This window comes from Ornithorhynchus anatinus, chromosome X2 (genome assembly GCF_004115215.2).
Source record: "Ornithorhynchus anatinus isolate Pmale09 chromosome X2, mOrnAna1.pri.v4, whole genome shotgun sequence".
Lineage (NCBI taxonomy): Eukaryota > Metazoa > Chordata > Mammalia > Monotremata > Ornithorhynchidae > Ornithorhynchus > Ornithorhynchus anatinus.
In genome coordinates this window covers 27,848,015-27,866,547 of record NC_041750.1, presented here as the reverse complement: position 1 = coordinate 27,866,547, position 18,533 = coordinate 27,848,015, and the positions used below count along the sequence as shown (strand labels likewise).

At 64.9% G+C, this 18,533-nt stretch overlaps 1 protein-coding gene across 3 annotated transcripts; it reads right to left on the bottom strand.

Annotated features, from left to right (window-relative positions):
• Positions 1-1,335: 1,335 nt before the first annotated feature.
• On the bottom strand, positions 1,336-17,723 carry SLC66A2 (solute carrier family 66 member 2). Of its 3 annotated transcripts, XM_029053106.1 has the most exons (7): positions 17,666-17,723; positions 15,545-15,871; positions 11,578-11,711; positions 7,648-7,701; positions 5,063-5,279; positions 4,304-4,406; positions 1,336-1,629 (listed from the first exon to the last, which is right to left on the bottom strand). In XM_029053106.1, the coding sequence occupies exons 2-7, from the start codon at positions 15,745-15,747 to the stop codon at positions 1,531-1,533; spliced, it is 810 nt and encodes a 269-aa protein (XP_028908939.1). In that variant the 5' UTR covers positions 15,748-15,871; positions 17,666-17,723; the 3' UTR covers positions 1,336-1,530. The 3 variants fall into 3 exon arrangements, with proteins under 3 accessions (XP_028908939.1, XP_028908938.1, XP_028908940.1); XM_029053105.1 differs by lacking the exon at positions 1,336-1,629 and having other exon boundaries at positions 2,432-4,406; XM_029053107.1 differs by lacking the exons at positions 1,336-1,629; positions 7,648-7,701 and having other exon boundaries at positions 2,432-4,406.
• Positions 17,724-18,533: the final 810 nt, after the last annotated feature.

Sequence of the window (18,533 nt, the reverse complement as noted above, 5' to 3'; positions counted from 1 at the left end):
CCTCCGGGTGGCTTCTGCTCGGACGTCCTGGCGACGCTTCCGACTCAACAAGTGTAAAATACAATTCCTTATCATTCCCCCAAACCCACTCCTACCCACGAATTTCCCATCTCGACCGACGAAACCTTTTTCTTTCCCATCCCCGTGGCCCGCGATCTCGGTGCCATCTCGACCCTTCGCTGTCGTTCGTCCGACTCTCCCCGCAGGTCTATCCCATCGGGAATTTCCTGGATTTCCCCTTTCCTCTCCATCTGAAAGACCACCGGCCTGGGGCAGGCTCCGGTCTTGCCCAGGCTAGATGATTGCGTCAGCCTCCTGGCGGGTCTCCAAGCCTCTCCCCACTCCGATCTCTACTACAGGTCCCCGCTGCTGTTCGGATGATCTTCCCGAAGCGTCACTCGGCCCACACCTCTCCTCTTCTCGGAACCTCTCACCAACTCCCTCTGTCTCTTCGCATCAAACAAAAACTCCTCACAACTGGCTTCACATCTCCCCGTCTGCTCTCTTCTCCCACTATCCCCCAACTCTCTTATCTCGGCTCTCCCCGACCCAACGTTTCTAGCTCTTGACTCTCCCTCCTCCGACTCCCTGCTCCTGCCCTTCCCCGCCCCAGACATCCGCCAGACCCCAGCTGTCCACATTCAAATCCTAAAATCCCATCTCCTCCAACAAGCCTTCCTCGGTTGATTTTCCAACCCCCTGAGCCATACCATCCCTTCACCTACTCCAGCCTTTAGGAACCGATTTATACCCACTCCTTATCTCTCATACCTAAATGTCTACTCAGTTATTTCCGACCATGCAAGTTGTAGATATTTTTACGTTCGTCCCCCGCCAGTGAGAGTGGAAGCTCCTTGCGGGCAGGGAACGTGTCCTTTCGTTGTTCTGTACTTCCCAAGCACTGAGCACAGTGTACCCCACCAAGGGGTCACTCAATAAATGCTGCTGCTACTACCAGTTACTGTTTAGCAGAGTGCTTGGTGCAGAGTAAATACCACCGTAACACCAACAACCGCGAGGGTGGGGAAAGGTTGGGGGGCAGATCGGTAAGCTCCGGGACCCAGGGTGCTGATAAAAAGGGTCTCCCCCGCCATCCCCCAACACCAACTTTTCTGGCAAAGTGGAAAAAAACACACACCCAAAGCCAGCAACTTCTCTTCCCAAGCCCTGACCCGTCCCCAGCCACGCGCCGACCCTCCCCGCTCCGTGACCCAGCACGGGCCATCCCACACTCCTGACTCGCCTCGCAGTGAGCCAGCACAGACCATCCTACGCACCTGACTCCTCTTCATCCCTGCCTCTCCTCCGGTGACCCAGCACGGACCATCCGACATCTCGACTCTCGCCCGGTGACCCAGCACGGACCGTCTGACAACCCCTCACTCCCTCCCGGTGACCCGGCCCAGACTGTCCAACGCCCGACTCTCCCCTCTCCATCCCCCCGTCACCCACCACGGTCAGTCACCCTTAAATCTCTTCCGCTGGAGCTTCTTGCAGCACATACTTCCTGTGGGAAAGAGTTCTCCGTGCTCACCATGTCTCCCGTTGCTTGTTCTGAGGTTGGAGTCCTCCGGCTCCAGGGCTGTGGGATTTGGGGAACGGCCAGTCCGTGTTCGCCCTTTCCACTCCCTACAGGCGGAGAGAGAGATGAGAGAGTGGAGTCGGCTGGAAGATCGGCCCCCACCCCCACCCACCTCAGCCATAACCCGTCCTCGGGGCACCATTCAAGCTCTGAGACGCTGGCAAGACCACAGAGAGCGGGTGCCGGTGAAAGCACAGTCAGTCCCGTCTCTCTGACTTCTGGGTCACAATTCTGCCCTCTCCTTTTTTACGCAAGCGGTGCTCCGCCCCCTCGACCCAACCGGCACCCCCGCCGGACGCCCCTGGCCCACCGCCGGGTTCGTAGGGACACAGCTTGTAAGTACCCGGGGGATGAAGCCTCACCACCACAGGTCAAGTGTTTCTGCTGCCCTTCTCTCCTCCCCAAAGCCTCCGGGAGACTTGAGCTTCACAACCAAATTGGGTGGAGCTCACAGAGGGGAGCGGGGCCCCGCTCCGTCCCCGGGAGCGCCGGACATCGAGAAAGGCCAGGAACGAGGCCTCGAGGGGGGATGAACGGCCACAGCCCATCTCCGGCCCCGCTCTGCTCTTTCCCCAGAGCCTCTGGGACTCCGGCCACCAGACGCCGGGTGGGGCGAAGGAAGAGGCAATTTGGGGGGGTGGTCCTGGATGCGGGGGCTCTCCCCAAGCCCCTCAGCGTGTCCGAGGGCACGGGGGGTAAGGGCAGGAGCGGAGCCCGGCTCAGGGCCCCGCGGGGAGGAGTCCGCTCCCGGGAGGCCGAGGTCCTGGAGTCCGCGGGCTCCTCGGCCGCTTCCCCGAACCCTCCCAGCCCTGTGCCGGACAGACGGATGGACAGACAGACTGCACGCCGCCCTGGATAGTATAATTTATTTGTTAAAAGTCACCACAGTCGACAAAAATTTCCCAAGAGCCAAAGGTCACTGACCCCTGACCCGCAGTCAGCCCCGTGCCCGGCCCCTTCCCGCATATCAAACCTACCCAGACGCGCACGCACACATACACACACACACACACACACGGTCACACAGGCGTATGTACTCACAGACGTGGCCCCGCGCACGTGGGTAGGCTCACCCAGATGCGGCCACGCTCACGCTTGGCTCGATTTCCACCGCGTGGGCGGAGGGAGCCCCACCGCGAATGCTCGGGCCTACCAACGTTCAACGTAACTGGGGCCGGTCCGAGTGCGTCCCGCCATCCTGTCGCGCCTTCCTTCCCCCGCAACCCCACGGGCCCAGCCCCTCTGCCCCTCCTCGCCCAGGAGCACCGACCGGCCTCGATGCTCTCCCGGGTGAGTCCCCGGACCCTCCCAGATCCCTCCGCCTCAGCAGGAGCAGAGCCAGGGACGGCGTGGTGGCGGGGCACCTCCGAGCAGCCTTCGGGGCCGGCCGGCCCACCCCCTACGGACCCGGACCCTGTCCCCGTAAGGTCACTTTGGCTAGAAGGGCCCAGGACCAGGCCAGATCGGGCCACGCCTGAGCTGGAAGCGAGCAGGGAGCCCCGGGGCCACATTTGACCGTGGAGGGTCCAGCCCCCCTCCCCCCAAGCTCCGCCAAGCCCCCGTCCCGCCTTCCCCCCGCCCACTCACACCTGGACCCTCACCGCCCCCCGCGGTCCTTTCGGTCCAGCAAGCATCGAGTCAGGCCACATCCTCCCACTTCTGGGGGCGGTCACGGGAGTGAACTCTCTGGGACACCCTGCCCCCCCACCCTGCAAAATCCGAGTTGGGGGTGCACCAAAGGCCAAGAGGACAGACTAGAGACACCCCCAGTGGCCTGGCAAAGCCCTGGGCAGCCAGGCCCATCTGGATGGAGCAATGCCAGGACCCGCCTGCCCGCCATCCAAGGAGCACAGTGGACTCAATTATAAATACTTAAAAATGTGTTTAGCCCAGTGCTGGGGCGAGGGGATGCAAGGGAGTGAGGGGGAGCGGCGGGGAGCACCAGCTCACCGCCCACTCGGCCCCACCCCCAAGCCTCGCCCCTCGCCAACGCCGGGCTTCCAGAGGGCATTCGCTCTCCTCGGCCAAATCCGGACACAGACAACCGCACAACGGGGGAAGAAAGGGACAGTTACTGGCCGTCCCGCTCCAGCCGATCTCACCCGTCCACCCCACGCTGCCGTCTCCCCCCCCTCCCCCCTACCCACCGCGGGCTCCTCTCCCTCCGGGGCTGCGGCCCGTTCCGGGAAGACGCCCCCGGCCTGAACGCGACACACGCCCGGCTCCTCGGGTCTCCCCTCCGCCGACGGCTCTCTCCGGGTGTAGGCGACCCCACGTACCAGTGTTCTGGGGGGCACCCGTGGGGTGGGTGCAGAGTATTTAAATAATCTAAAAAATGAGAATCCAGCCCTTGTGATAGGAAAACCAGCTCCGGATCTGCGCTCTCTCACCCGGGAGCACGGGGTGCACCGACGTGCACGGGGTGCATCCCCCTGCACCATCGCGGAGGTCGGAAGACCCTCCGGCCCGGCGGGCCGTCCACCCAGCCGCAGCCCTCCCACCCCCGGCCGCCACCTCCGCGTCCACGGCTCCGTCCTCGGTCCCGGGGGGCCGCGACGGGCTTCCCCCGGCTTCCCGGGGCGGACGGGCCCGGCCCGGCCCCCGGCCCCCGGCCCCCTACAGGGCCTTGGCACTGTCCGGGTGGGCGGGGTGGGCCGCCGGCTTCTGGGGGCGGGCGGCGTACAGGTGGACCTGTAGCAGGATGGCCACGTCCACGCAGACCTGCAGCAGCCCGCACACGGAGAACTGGAAGGGGGCCTGGTTCAGGATGAAGTAGACCGTCTTGAAGGTGTCTCCGCTGGTCCACATCAACACCATCTTGATGCTGCAACGGGAAATGGCGGGGAGAGGTCGGCGAGGTGGCGGGCCCCGGGCGGGGTGGGGTGTCACTCCTCCTCGCTGAGGAAACCCTCCGTGACTGACAGCAGCGACCGCCGTGCCCCCAATTTTTTAGGGTACCTGCTAAGTGCTTACTATGTAAGGGGACCCTACTAAGCACTGGGGTAAATACAAGCTAATCGGGTTGGGCCCACTCCACGGGGCTCACGGTATCGATCCCCATTTTACAGAGGAGGTGATCGAGGCGCAGAAGTGAAGTGACTTGAAGTCACCCAGCAGGCAAGCGGCGGAGCAGGAATCGGAACCCAGATCCTTCTGACCCCCGGGCACTATCCACTAGGCCACGCCGCTTCACACCCCCTCCGACACATCCACACCCTCCGACAGCCCCTACCGCCCGAGGGTGTGTTTGGAGAAGGGGCAGAAAGGGAGATGGAATCCTTCCCCACCCCTCGGCCCCACGAGGCCTCCAAAAACCAGCCCAGAGCCCAGAGTGCCAACCCTAGCGTCTTCCGCCGTTCCCAGAACCGGAAGTCCGCGGGGCTCTGCCCTCCCCGCTCCGTGCCAGGGAGGCCGCCCGCCGCAGAGCCCCGGGCGTCCAAGAGGGCTGGGGCACGGGGCAGCCGGGGCCCGGCGTCCTACCTCATCCCCTCTGTGGACCGGTTCTGGTGGTTCCGGTAGAGCTGGGGCAGGCCGAGCATGGCCTCGGTGAAGACCGCAAGGAAGCCCAGCGTCTCCACGAACAGCACGGAGTCCAGAGAGAGGTACGTGAGGTAGCCGGCCACCACGGCGAAGGACAGCAGGCACTGCACGTAGTCGCTGAACCGGCTCCAACGCCAGAAGTGGTGCAAGTCGAAATCTGGCAACGGGGCGAGAAGACGAGAGCGCGGTCAGGCCGGACCCCCGACGCCGATCGCCACCTCCATCCCTCCGCTGTAGCTCCGCGGCAGTAGAGGAGATGACCCGGGTGTCCTCTCGCCGTTTTTTCCGGCTTCCGGACGGCGTTCTACGGTTCGGACTTTAGGAGAGCCGGGTTCCGGTCCCGGCCTCGCCCCCGGCCCGCCGTGGGGCCCCGGGCAGGTCCCTCGACCTCTCTGGGCCTCGGTTTCCTCCTCCGTAAAACTGGGGTAAGATCCCTTCTCCTGATTTGACTTGGAGCCTTGTGAAGGCAGAGCCCGTGTTTGAATAATAATAATAATAATAATGATGGCATTTGTTAAGCGCTTACTACGTGCAAAGCACTGTTCTAAGGGCTGGGGGCGGATACAAGGTGAGCAGGTTGTCCCACGTGGGGCTCACGGTCTTCATCCCCATTTTACAGATGAGGTAACTGAGGCACAGAGAAGTTAAGTGACTTGCCCAAATCAGACTGCCTTTTCTACCCCGGTGCCTAAAATAGTGCTTGGCACAGAGTAAGCACTTCAAAAAGTACCGTTCCTAATTGATGCAGGAGGGTGCGGACCTTGCCCTCCCATGACCGCAGCAACTGGCCAGTTGGCAGCTGGACGCCTCGGGACTGACCGGCAAATCCGGGGACGGAGCCCGGTGAGACTTGAGGGGTCAGAGTCCAGCCGGGATGGTCCAGGCCCCCAGAAGCTGGGAGGGGCTCATACAGTCCCCTCCTCAGTAGCCGCAGCCGGTCCGGGCAGACGTTCGCACCGCCGACCGACCGGAACGCTCCGTCCGGGAAGGCGGCCGGCCGGGGGGCCCTCGCCCGGCAAACCCGAAGCGTCCCCTCCCGCCCCCCCGGCCGCGGATGCCCACCCCGGCGCCCCAGATGCCCCCAGCGCCCGGAGGGAGGGGCGGGGGGAGACGGGGGCCGCCGCCGGGTTCCCAGGAGCGGGAGAAGAGACGCCGGGACCGCCGCTTCCTGCCGACGCCAGGCCACCCCTCTCCTGGCCGGACCCGTCGCCGGGCAAACAGTTCGGGCAAACAAAGGGTCCGTGACCGCGGGGCTCAGAAAACATTTCTCCCAAAGCCAAGAGAAATTTCCTCCTGAGAGGAAAAGGGAGAGCGGCGCATACGCTTCCCTCCTTGTCAACGACGCGACCCGGAACCGGCAAGGGGGCCGGGGAGACGCTGGGAAGCGGTGTCCGTCAGGCCAAGACACGACACGGCCCCTCCGTCCCGCTCCCGCATCCCTCCCGCTTCACAAGTCCTGACTCTCCCCGAGTGACACGGACTAGCCGACGCCCCCGACTCTCCCCCAGGGACTCGGCGCAGACCATCCGATGCCGACTCTCCCCTCTCCATCCCCGTCTCCCGTAACCCATCTTGGATCATCCAACATTCCCATCTGTCCCCTCTCCATCCCTGCCTCTCCCCACTGACCCAGCCTTGTGGCTGCCGGGAGAGGATGGGAGGTAGGGGAGGGGGACGAATAAACTCTTCCATCCCCGTCTCGAAAGCTGCCTCATCTCACTCCCCTTCCCGGGGGACAGACCGGCCCCCTCCAGCCCCAAGGTGTCGGACCCGTGGGATCGAGGCGCAGGAAGGCTCCCTTCCCGGCCTCCTGCGGCTCCGACCCCAGGGGCCGGCGGATTCAACCCGCGCCGCTTCCCTTCCCTCCTCTTGTCCTCGGGTGTTTCTGGCTCCCACCCGCTGTAGGCCCTCGCGGCCCCCGACAACCCGCCTTTCTCCGGACGCGTGTCCACCTAGAGGGAGCGGGACCAATGCGGGACAGCGGGGAAGAGGCAAGAGGATGAGCAGGAAGAGCAGGAATGGGGGAAGCGTTCACGGGGAGAAGCTGATCCCAACACCCCGAAAAGCCCCTACTTGGGAGGGGGCGGGATCGGCGGGGGTCACTTCCAGCAAACAGCGAATCTACCGCTCAAACAAACTCAGTCCCGAGGACGGGACGACCCGCCAGGCCCCACCGAGAGGCCTAAAGGAAAGGAAACCGCTGATGAAATGTATCATCCGGACTCTCGAGGACAAGTCTAAAACTGGGTCACCAAACCCACCCGTTCCCGCACACGCGGACACAGCAGGAAGTTCACACAAAACCAAATCCTGAACTCAGAAATGACCTCCGATGGGACCTTTTTTTTCCCTGTTTCCCAGCAGGCGACCCCCTGCCCGCCGCCCCAGGCTTCTGCGTGGCGGGGGGCGGGAGGACCCCGGCAGAGGTTTCGGGGCCGCGTCCCCTCAACCCGGGCTCCTCCCCGCCCTTCGCCTTGCCCAGCCCCGGTGATCTCGGGGGGCGGGGAGGGAGTGGAGGTACGTACCCAGGTAGGAGCGCTGGGACGGGGCTCGGAGTTCTTCATCCTGACTATCTGCCGCTACGGTGGAAGACAAGGGGAAAGCGAAGAAGAGGGAGGAGAAGGAGAGAAGAGAGACCAGTTTGAGCGACAGGGTCAGGAGGAGCCTCCCCAAATCCCCCTCAGCCGCCGCCCCCTCCCCACCCTTGCCCCCGCTACTCATCATCAATGGCATTTGAGCGCTCACTATGTGCACAGCACTGTACTAAGTACCTGGAAAAGTACAGTATAACACAGCCGGCAGTCACGTTCTTTGCACACAGGCTTACTCCCCGTGTGCTCCAAGCTCTAACAGATGCCAAACGCCCCAGTACTACCCTCCGCCAAGTTGGACCGGCCCATCACCCCGGGATCCCTCCTGCTGTCTGCCTCCCTGCCCCCCATCACGCACACGTACACACTTCTTCAGAAACGGGCAGGACAGAAATCCCTTGGCTCTGAGTAAATGCACGCCATTAGGCCCGAGGCGGGTACGGGGCACGTGAGGGAAGGGGGCGTTCTGGGATCCCAACGCCTCAAACGGGCCGCAGACACTTCCGCCCCCGGATGGGGTCGGAGGGAGGCAGCACCCCCGGCTGGCTTTCACCCCAACCCCTCCCGGATCGAGGGTCTTTGATTTTCCCAAAGTCGCCCCGACCTCGGTGAGCTCATTCATCCCCGCCACCTCACACGATCTGAAAATTCAGGGCCTGGGGGAGTGGGGGTTGAGGGGTGGACCCCCACCCCGCCTTTTGCTTTAGGTCAATCCAGGGGGAAGGCCCTTGGGGCCGGAGGGAAGGGGCCAAGCCCACGGTGGTCGGGGGAGGGACAGTGGACGAAGGAGATACGGCCAGGCCCTCCCCGGCCACGTCCCTCCCTGGAGATGACTTCTCCTGCAAAACGGTCACGTGCTCTCCCCACCAGCCCGGCCCTTCACACTCGCCTGTTCGTTCGTTCGTTCGATCGTATTTACTGAGCGCTTACTACGCACCCCCCCGCACACCCTAACGGCAGGCAAAAATCCAGTGGAGCCCAAACGCGAGGGGTCTGGGGGGGAGAAGGCAGAGGGGCGGCCCGGAGGCTCACTCAGATAAGCCACCGGAGGAGGAGCGGCTCTTGGGGGGGGCTGGGAGTGACAGGCGTGGGTTGCGGTGGCTCCAGGAAATGCCTGGAGGCGGCGGAGCCAGGGCCAGAGCCCTCCAGAGCACACGCGCCCTTCCTCCTCTCCGGAGCAGCTTCTACTTCCTCCCACCCCAGTTAACGGCCCTCTCCGCCCCCCCCCCCCCGCCCCCCGCGATGACCCAGGCTGCGGGCCAAGCAGCCCGAGAGCAGGGATGGGGGAGAGCCGGCGGCCGCCAACGTGGTGGGCGGGACCCAGGGTCGCACGACTCATTCCCAGCAGCCGGCCGCCCGTCGCCCGGATCTTCGGACACGGACAATTTTAGCCGTTTCCTCGCGAAGCCCGGGAACCCCCCGGATGCCTCCCCCTTGGCCCCCTCAGCCACGGTGATTTCCGGCGGCCCCTTTCTGTGCGACTCCCCGACCTCTCGCTGACACCGGGGGAGGTGCCCTCGCCCTCCGGCCACCCGCGGCTGTGCCGGGTCCCCCCGACCATCCGGCGTGGTGGCGCCGGAGGAGACCATCTAGACGTGAGCCCGGCGGCGGACCCGGGGACTGCCCCGCCGACTTCCCAGAACACCGGTTCCGCAAGAACGCTCTCCTTGCCCCGCGAGAACCGGGGCTGACCTTTACCCACCCGCCTGCCTCCCAGTCGATGGGATTTACTGAGTGCTTACTAAGTGCGGAAAGAACACTGTACTAAGCACTTGAGTACAATCGAAATAGTGGACTCATCCCCTGCCCAAACGAGCTTAGAGTCTAGAAGTGCCGCTCCCCAAGACCGGAGGCTTCTTAGGGATAGGGGCTGGGTCTCCTTTCTACTGTTACCTGCAAGTGTCTAAGCTCAGGGCTCTGCACGCAGGAAGCGCTCAAGACAAATGACGGATTGATTTCCAGCCGGCTACCCCCAGTCCCACACTGGGCTCCCAGTTTAAGAGGGAGAGCGGAACTCTCCCCATTTTAGGGAGCGGGAAACCAAGGCTCCAAGAGGTGAGGCGATCTGCCCCGGGTCGCACGCGCGGCAGGCCGGCGGCAGAGCGGGGACTCCGGGTCCCGGGCGTCTGCCGCTGGGCCTCGCTGCCTCCCGGGGTGCCCTTCCTCTCGGACCGCTGAGAAAACTCCGTACATTCCAAGCGCTTAGTCCAGTGCTCTGCACATAGTAAGCGCTCGATAAATACTACTGAATGAATGAAAACTCAGTCAGCGAAGGCTCTTCGCCTGGACCTGGGTCAGCGGGCCAGAGGCGGGGGCGGGGAGGACCGCAGCGATGCCAAGGTGGCCCCCCGGCCGCCCCCGGGGTCACGACCGTCCGGGCCTCCTCGCCCTTTCCCCACGGTGACCGTAATCCGTTGCCAGGGGACGGACGACCGGAGCCCCGGGCGGGGCGGGAGGCCCCCGCTGGCTCCTCAGTCAACCGCTCCCCGGCTGGGTGCCCGGATGCAGGGGAGAGCCTCCGGAATCCATCCGGCAGCCAACCGACGGTACGTACTGAGCTCCTCCCGAGGGCGCGGCACCGGAGCGAGCACTTGGAACGGTCCTCCGAGAGCAAACCACACGTCCCCTGCCCTCGAGGAGCTTTCACTTTCCGAGCCTCCCTGCGGATGCCAGAGAGACGCGGCGAAAAGCCTGGCAGACCAGACCCTCAGTGGGTTCAGACCCCCGGCACTGGCCCCGTCCCAGGGGGATGCGGTGGGGGGCTGGGGGGAGGGTCCGGGCCGGCAGGATCGTCACCCAATCTCCTGCGGCGACCACACGGATGACCGGCTCCCTTCCAGGTGAGCCGGGGGGAGGCCAGCGGGTGATCCGAACCAGAGTCTACACCTTTACAGAGAGGAGACGCTCCCTCCTTCCACCTGAGTCACCACCCGCCGAGGACCGACCGGCTTGCAGGCCACTGGACCGAAGGGACTGGAACGCGGGACAAATTAGGTGGGAAAGGAGAAGGAGCAGCAGGGAGAGGAGGGAGGCAGAGGAGGACTGAGGAAGGGCTGGGGAAGCCCCCCCTAAGGCAGGCGCTGCAGACCCGGGGGGCCCCAACGGGGAGAGGGGTGGGAGCAGAGAGTCAGGGGGACCTGGGTTCTAATCCCGGCTCCGCCACTCGTCTGCTGGGCAAGTCACGTCACTTGTCGGTGCCTTAGTTAGCTCGTCTGTAAAATTGGAGATTAGTGACGTGAGCCCCACGGGGGACCCGGACCGGATCAGCTCCTACCTACCCCAGTGCTCAGTACAGTGCCCGGCACATAGTGAGCGCTCAACAAATACCACAGGGAGAGCGGCCAGGCACTCGCCGGGAGTCGACTCGGGCAACCCTGCGGGGGCGAGCCGGACGCCGGTCCAACCGGCCGACGGAGCCACCGCTCGTCGCCAGGCCGGCACTAGCCCTTTCCCGACCCAGAGGGTCGGCAGGGAAAATCGGGACCTGCGGGGGGGGGGGGGGGGGGCGGGGGAGGTGCCGGAAGGGAAGGAGGCGTACGCTTCCCGTTCTATTTCGGTCTGGATCTGTCCGGAGCAAAGGGTGAAGCCACAGGAGCGGGGCTTCCCAAAGGAGCGGGGCTTCCCGTGCCCGGAATTCCAAGGGAAGAGGTCGGGTTGCACTGTCGGGGCTCTAAGCTTCCGCGGGACCCCTGGGTTGGACTTGAGGGCTGCGGGTGGGGTGACGGTGGGCTCCCCCTTCGCCCGTGACGGGATTCGACCCCTCTGGCCCCGGGATGGGGTGGGGAGGAAATGCAGCAGAGAGAGACGGGGCGAGACGGGGGGCCGGAGAGACGGCAACGCGGGAAGGGCCGCGTGGCCACCCACCTGTGAAGGCGCGGCGCTTCCCGCTGAGGTCGTTGGCCACCCGCACGTCGGTGCAGAGTTTGAGCATCAGCAGCATGGTGGCCGTCATGATGACGCTCTGCCACAGGAGAGGAGACTCAAACGGCCGTCCGAACCTGCGGGGCAGACCACACCCGTCAGGGAGCGCGCCGGGGGACGGGGGTTGCGGGACCCGCACTCGCCCCCGCGTCGCAGCGGCCCTCGCCGCCTGGCCCGGCTGGGATGGGGGCCGTGCGGCCCGACGCAGAGCGCGCGGGCCTGGGAGTCGGGGGACCCGGGCTTCCGGTCCCGACTCCGGGCTGCCGGGTGACCTCGGGCTTTTTGGGCCTCGCTTTCCTTCTCTGTAGAATAGGGATCGATGATAACTGCCGGGATCAGACAGATCCCGGCCCTGGGAGTCGGAAGGACCGGGGTTCTAATCCCGCCTCCGCCGCCCGTCTATTGGGTGACCTCGGGCAAGTGGCCTCATTTCTCTGGGCCTCAGTTCCCTCATCTGTAAAAACGGGGACGAAGACTGTGAGCCCCAGCTGGGACAGGGACTGTGTCCACTCCGAGCAGCTTGTACCTATCTACCCCGGTGCTCTGCCTGGAGCGTAGTAAGCGCTTAACGAATAGCATTTTAAAAAAAATAAGACTGCCGCCTGGGTGGACGGGTGACCTGGAACAAACACCTGGCTTTCCAACCTTCCTGCGTACTCCATCCATCTTGGAAACCAGCCCTCCACCCGAACCCACGCCTGCCTGGCAGGCAGAACTCCCCCTCCCCCTCCCCTCGAGAAGCAGAACTGCTGGAGAGAGGCCCCGGGCCGTCCGAGCCGGACAGAAACGGCTTTGTTTCCGCGGCCGGGCCCCCGTCCCCGAGCCGGCTGGTCCCGGCCCGGTCGGCGGCCCCAGCGGGGGTCACGGCCGCCGCAGACACTGCCCGCGTCTCAGAGGCCAGATGGAAACAGAACTTTGGACCGAAGCTGCAAACCTGCTCCCGGCGGGAAACTGGACACCGGAACTCACCGGGCTCCTCGATCCCCGGACCGGAGGGAGGCTTGGGGCGGTCTCTGGGGCCACGGGTCCCAGGGGTCTCCCAAACGTCCAGCTGGCCGGCTTCCAAGAGAAAGACCAGGCCTGGAACCGGTCTTTCAAACCACCTCCCGGCACTGCCGGCGGAGCAGGTACCCGGGGCTCTGCCCTGAGCCCCAGCCAGGGTGGGTCTCCCGAGATCTCCCGTCGCCGCGGTGCATGGGACGCCCCTCCTCCTGGTGTTCCCTCTTCTGGGATACCAGTGGTTTTTCCTCATCCCCACCGGGAGCAGGGCGCCGTACTGACCGCCTGGGGAAGTACGACAGCAGCGCAATACACGCTCCCTGCCCAAAAGCAGCAGCGTGGCTTAGTGGAAAGAGCACGGGCCTGGGACTTAGACGCCCTGGGTTTCGACGCCGGCTCTGCCACTTGTCCCTCTGTGCGACCTTGGGCAAGTCACTTCACTGGGCCTCGGTTACCTCATCCGTGAAACGGGGACGGAGACCGTGAGCCCCATATGGGACGCGGACCGAGTCCAACCCGATCGGCTGGTACCGCCCCCGAGCGCTTACCGGGCAAATAGCGAGCACTTAAATGCCATTTTTAAAAAAGGCGGAAAGGTATTTACAAGTAGCAGTCCCAGAATAGACGACCGCCGAGTTCGTGCCATATATACACAAGGGCCGCGGGCCGTAGAAACGAACACAGACGGACAAGCGGTGGCCACTGGGTTGTTACGACGCTCCCGACCGCAGGCCAACTCTTCCTTTTTCCCTGCTGGCCCCAATGGGGTTCCTGTCCGCCCGCGCACGTTCGGTTCGGGGCAGAGGGGTTTCTCAAGCTCCACAGAGGCAGCTCCGCTTGTCGGGAAGGGCGTTTCTTCGAGATAAACTCGGGGCCGACCCCGTGCTGAGTCACCATCGTCCTCCCTGCCGGCCAACTTTCTGCACCGTCCCCCGGGCGAGAGGGTGCGGATGGCACAGTGCAAGCCCTCCCCGCTGCAGCACCGACGGGTCCGGCGCAGAAGGCGCCGGTGGGGGGGACACCTCTCCCCTCTGCACCGCCGCTAAGTGACGCGCTCCCAAACGACCGGCGGCCGAGGAAGGTGCCCAAACGGGTTTCCGCGGGCGGCGGGCGGAAAAGCGAGGCGGTCCCACCCCGCGGCCCTCACGCCAACAGTTGCGGCCTACCGACGGCAGCGTTATCTTCGAACCGGGAGACGGCCGTCCCCCTCAATCGGGGAGGAGAAGAGCGGACGGTTGCCGCCCCCGCAACCCTTTCCCCCACCATATCTCCCTCTCTTTCTCTCTCTGCAAGCAAACAAGCCTTTCCCCAGCGTCGTTCCAACCGGGAACACGAGCGGCTTAAATGGAAACAACTTTAGGAGAGAGAACCCCGCGGCTGCTGGCTTCCGGCCACCCGCCGAGGCCTCGCCAAGATGGGCCGAGGGCTCGGACCGGCGTCCGGCCGGTGAGGGGAGGCTCTGGAGCCGGGCCTGGCGCCCCGGGTCCGGCCGGGCGCTCGGCACAGAGCTCTGACACGCGGGAAGCGTTTAATCCACGCCGAGGTGGACGCGCAACCGTGGTGAGACGCGGACCCTCCCGAGGTGAGAGAGCCAGACGCTGACGGGGAGGGGGAACGCGCTCGTTCCTTCGCTGGCTGATTTTTTCTGGAATTCGGTCGGGGCGATTTGCGGCCACTCGCTGCGAAGGGGGTTTCGTCCCTAAGCCCGGGGCGGCGGGGGGAGGCTTGGCTTTCCGAACTCTCTCCAGGCTGAGGCCTTGGAAACCAGCCCCCCAAACCTCCTCCCCTCCAGATTCTTAAAGGGCACGGTGCTCTGCGACAACTTCACACCCAGTTGGTTCACCATGGGGGTATCTGTCCTCACCCTGGGCCAAGCCCTCCGGCGAGGCGCCGGGGGAGAGACCCAGAGAACCGGAACGGATCAGGTCCCGTCCCATCCGGGCCTCCAGTCGAAGAAGGAGGGAGAACAGGTATCTTAACCCCATTTTACAGATGAGGATCCCGAGGGCCAGGCAAGCTAAGGGGCTCGTCCAAGGTCACCCAGAAGGCCGGGGGGTAAAGCGGGGATTAGAACCCAGGGCTCCTGACTCCCGGCCCCCTGCTCTTTCCTCTGGGCCGTGCTCTAGCTAATGATCCAGGATAGCACTCGACACACCTGGGGCTGCAGCGGAGAGTCCCCCGAGCAGCCCCGGCAGGGAGGAAGCGAGGGTGCAGGCTGGCTTCCTGGGGCTCGTTCCCCAAAGTGAAAGCCGATTCCTTGGGCCTTTCCCCCTCGAAGATTCTCCCCCGCACGGGAAGCGGAGCGGGAGGAGAGAGCAAAACCTCCAGGGACGACCCGGAGACTCAGGAGCCGAGGACGACTCCGCTCCTCCCCGCGGCCCGGGACCCCACCGCTTCCCGTTCTCTCCGAGCGAAAAGCGGGGAGCGAGGGAGGAGGATTTCCCTTTAAAAGAGGAAGTGGTGCCTCTGCGCAAGCGCCCTTCTCTCTCAGCCCATCCCAGATTCCACTCTTCAAAGAAAGAATTCCCCAAACAAAATCCCCTACATCCTGTCGCCACTGCCCAGTCTCCCGAGGGCAGTAAAGGGGGGGGGGGGGGTGCGAGTCCGAGCGGCGGGATACGGGGGTGCGGGTGGGCGGGGGGAGGGTGGGGATGGTTGGGTGGGGCCGTGGGTGTCGCATGTGGTAAGGCCACGGGTGTTCAGGTGCGGCAGGGCGGCGTCTGTTTGTGTGTCCAGGTAGCACGCGCGAGCCCGTCGTCGGGCCGGGATGGTCCCCATCTGTTGCCGAATTGTCCATTCCGGGCGTTTAGTACGGTGCTCCGCACATAGCGAGCGCTCAACAAAGACTACCGAAGGAACGGGCGGCATGGGGGGGGTAAGGGGAGGGGTCGGGGAGGGGGTCGCCTCTCACCAGAAAAGGATGCGCAGGACATTGGCCACCAGGAGCACCAGACAAACGTAGGTGGAGAAACCGTCCGCGTTCTGCGTCCTCTTGATGTCTCGGTACTGGGGGATGTAGGGGACCACGCCCCCGAACACCATGGCCCCGGCCGCCCCCCACGACACCAGCTGGGACAGCGGGGTCAGCAGCCAGTCCAGCGCGTCCAGCTCCATCCCGGGTGCGGACGGTGGGGAGGGGGGCCGCGCCCCGTCCCGGGGCCACCAAACCGGGGCGCGGGGGGCCCGCTATCTCCCCCCGCCGGACGGCATCCCGCGGGAGGCCTCGGCCAGCCGGACCCTGGATGGGGAGGACGGGAAGGGGAGAAGGGGGGGGGGGGAGAGGTCAATTTCGAAGTGACGGTGACAGGTGGGGAGGGGGCCTGAAGAAGAGAGGAAGCCGTGACCTCAAAGCCCGTTTCCCCAAAAGCCACCGCCCATGCCAGCCCGCAGACCGACCCCCCAATCGATCAATCGATCCATCTTTCGACAGATACCCCCGTCCAGCCGGGTCAGGGTCGGCAGCAGACTCCCCGGGGGGGCCCTGACCGCCCCCCCGAAGATCCGCACCCACAAGCTCGCCTCCTCCGAGAGGCCTTCCCAGACTGAGCTTCCCCTTCTCCCTCTGCTCCCCTCCCCTCAGCTAAGCCCCCTTTCCCTCTGCTCCTCTCCCTTCCCCTCAGCACTGTGCTCATTTGTCTATATTTTTATATTTATTTTGTTAATGAGGGGTCCCTCCCCTTCATTCTATTTATCGGGATTACGTTGTCTTGTTTTGGTCCATCTGTCTCCCCGATTAGACCGTCACGGGGCAGGGACGGTCTCTATCCGTAGCCCACTTGTCCATTCCAAGCGCTTAGTCCAGTGCTCTGCACAGAGTAAGCGCTCAATAAATACTACTGAATGAATGAATGAACTTTGACTTTGTTTCCAGGCAGCAGCAGTGGGCTGGGGTGGGGGGGGCAAACTGGGGACCCTCACCTTTAGGGGGGGCATCTGGGGACCCTCAGCCTGCGGTGGGGAGGGCAACTGGGGACCCTCAGCGTGGGGTGGAAGCAGCTGGAGACCCTCAGCTTCAAGTGGGGGCGGTTGGGGACCCTCAGCATGGGGTGGGGGGCAACTGGGGACCCTCAGCCCGGGATGGGGGGCAGCTGGGGACCCTCGGCCCGGGGTGGAAGCAGCTGGGGCCCCTCAGGTTGGAGGGGGGGCATCTGGGGACCCCCCCGGCCCATGGTGGGGGGCAGCTGGGGACCCTCAGCCCGGGGCGGGGGGCAGCCAGGGACCCTCAGCAGGGGGTGGAAGCAGTTGGGGACCCTCAGCCCGGGGTGGAGGGCACCTGGGGACCCTCAGCCCGGGGTGGGGGGGCAGCTGGGGACCCTCGGCCCTGGGTGGGGGCAGCTGGGGCCCCTCACGTTGGAGGGGAGGGCATCTGAGGACCCCCCAGCCCAGGATGGGGGGCATCTGGGGACCCTCAGCAAGGGGTGGAAGCAGTTGGGGACCCTCAGCCCGGGATGGGGGGGACAGCTGGGGACCCTCAGCAGGGGGTGGAAGCAGTTGGGGCCCCTCAGGTTGGAGGGGGGGGCATCTGGGGACCCCCCAGCCCATGGTGGGGGGCAGCTGGGGACCCTCAGCATGGGGTAGGAGCAGCTGGGGACCCTCAGGTTGGGGTGGGGGGTAGCTGGAGACCCTACGTAGGAGGCGGGGGGCAGCTGGGGACCCTCAGGTTGGAGGGGGGGCATCTGGGGACCCCCAGCCCGGGGTGGGGGGCAGCTGGGGACCCTCAGGATGGGGTAGGAGCAGCTGGGGACCCTCAGGTTGGGGGGAGGGGCAGATGGGGACCCCCAGCCCAGGGTGGGGGGCAGCTGGGGACCCTCAGCAGGGGGTAGGAGCAGCTGGGGACCCTCAGGTTGGGGGGGGGGGCAGCTGGAGACCCTACGTAGGAGGCGGGGGGCAGCTGGGGACCCTCAGGTTGGGGGGAGGGGCAGATAGGGACCCCCAGCCCGGGGTGGGGGGCAGCTGGGGACCCTCAGCAGGGGGTAGGAGCAGCTGGGGACCCTCCGGTTGGGGGGGGGGGTCCGGCCCCAAGCGTCCTTACCTGCGGGGCCCCCGCACGGTCCCCGCTCCCGGCCCGCAGGCTCCGGCGTCAGCCCCGCCCCCCGCCCCGCCTCGCTATGGCCCCAGGACCGGCCCCGCCCCCGTCGCCTAGGACACGCCCCTCCACCAATCACACGCCTCCTCCTCCCCTAGGCCCCGCCCCCGCCCCAAGCCCCGCCGCCGGACCCTCTTTTCCCCCGCTGACGTCATTCCACCCGAGGCCACGCCCCCGGACGCCGACGTCACGCTAGGCCCCGCCCGGCCCCGCGGCCGCCGGGTCCTACAGCGCGCCGGGTTGCGTCTCCGGGCGGGGGGAGGGTCTGCGCCTCTCGGGGGGCGGGGGTCAGGGGTCAAAGGGGTCAGAGGGGGGTCGGGGGGGGGGGTCTCCCCAGCAGGGAGGGAGACCGAAAACTCCATCCCCATTGGACAGATGAGGTCACTGAGGCCCAGAGAATAATGGTGGCATCTGTTAAGCGCTTACTAGGCGCAGAGCACTGTGCTAAGCGCTGGGGGAGATCCGGGGTCCTCAGGTGGTCCCACTCCCAGTTAATCCCCATTTTCCAGATGAGGGAACTGAGGCCCGGAGAAGTGACTGGCCCAAGGTCACCCAGCTGACGCGGGGCGGTGCCGGGATTCGAACCCATGACCTGTGACTCCCCAGCCCGGGCTCTTTCCGCTGAGCCACGCCGCTTCCCCCAAATAATAACAATATTGATGTTATTAGATAATAATATCATTTGATGATAATACTATTACTGGTAGTAGCACTATATAGTATAGTTGTATATAGTATACACTATATTATATAGTATATATATACTCTATATAGTGTATTTTTAGTAGTATATAATATACACTATATTATATAG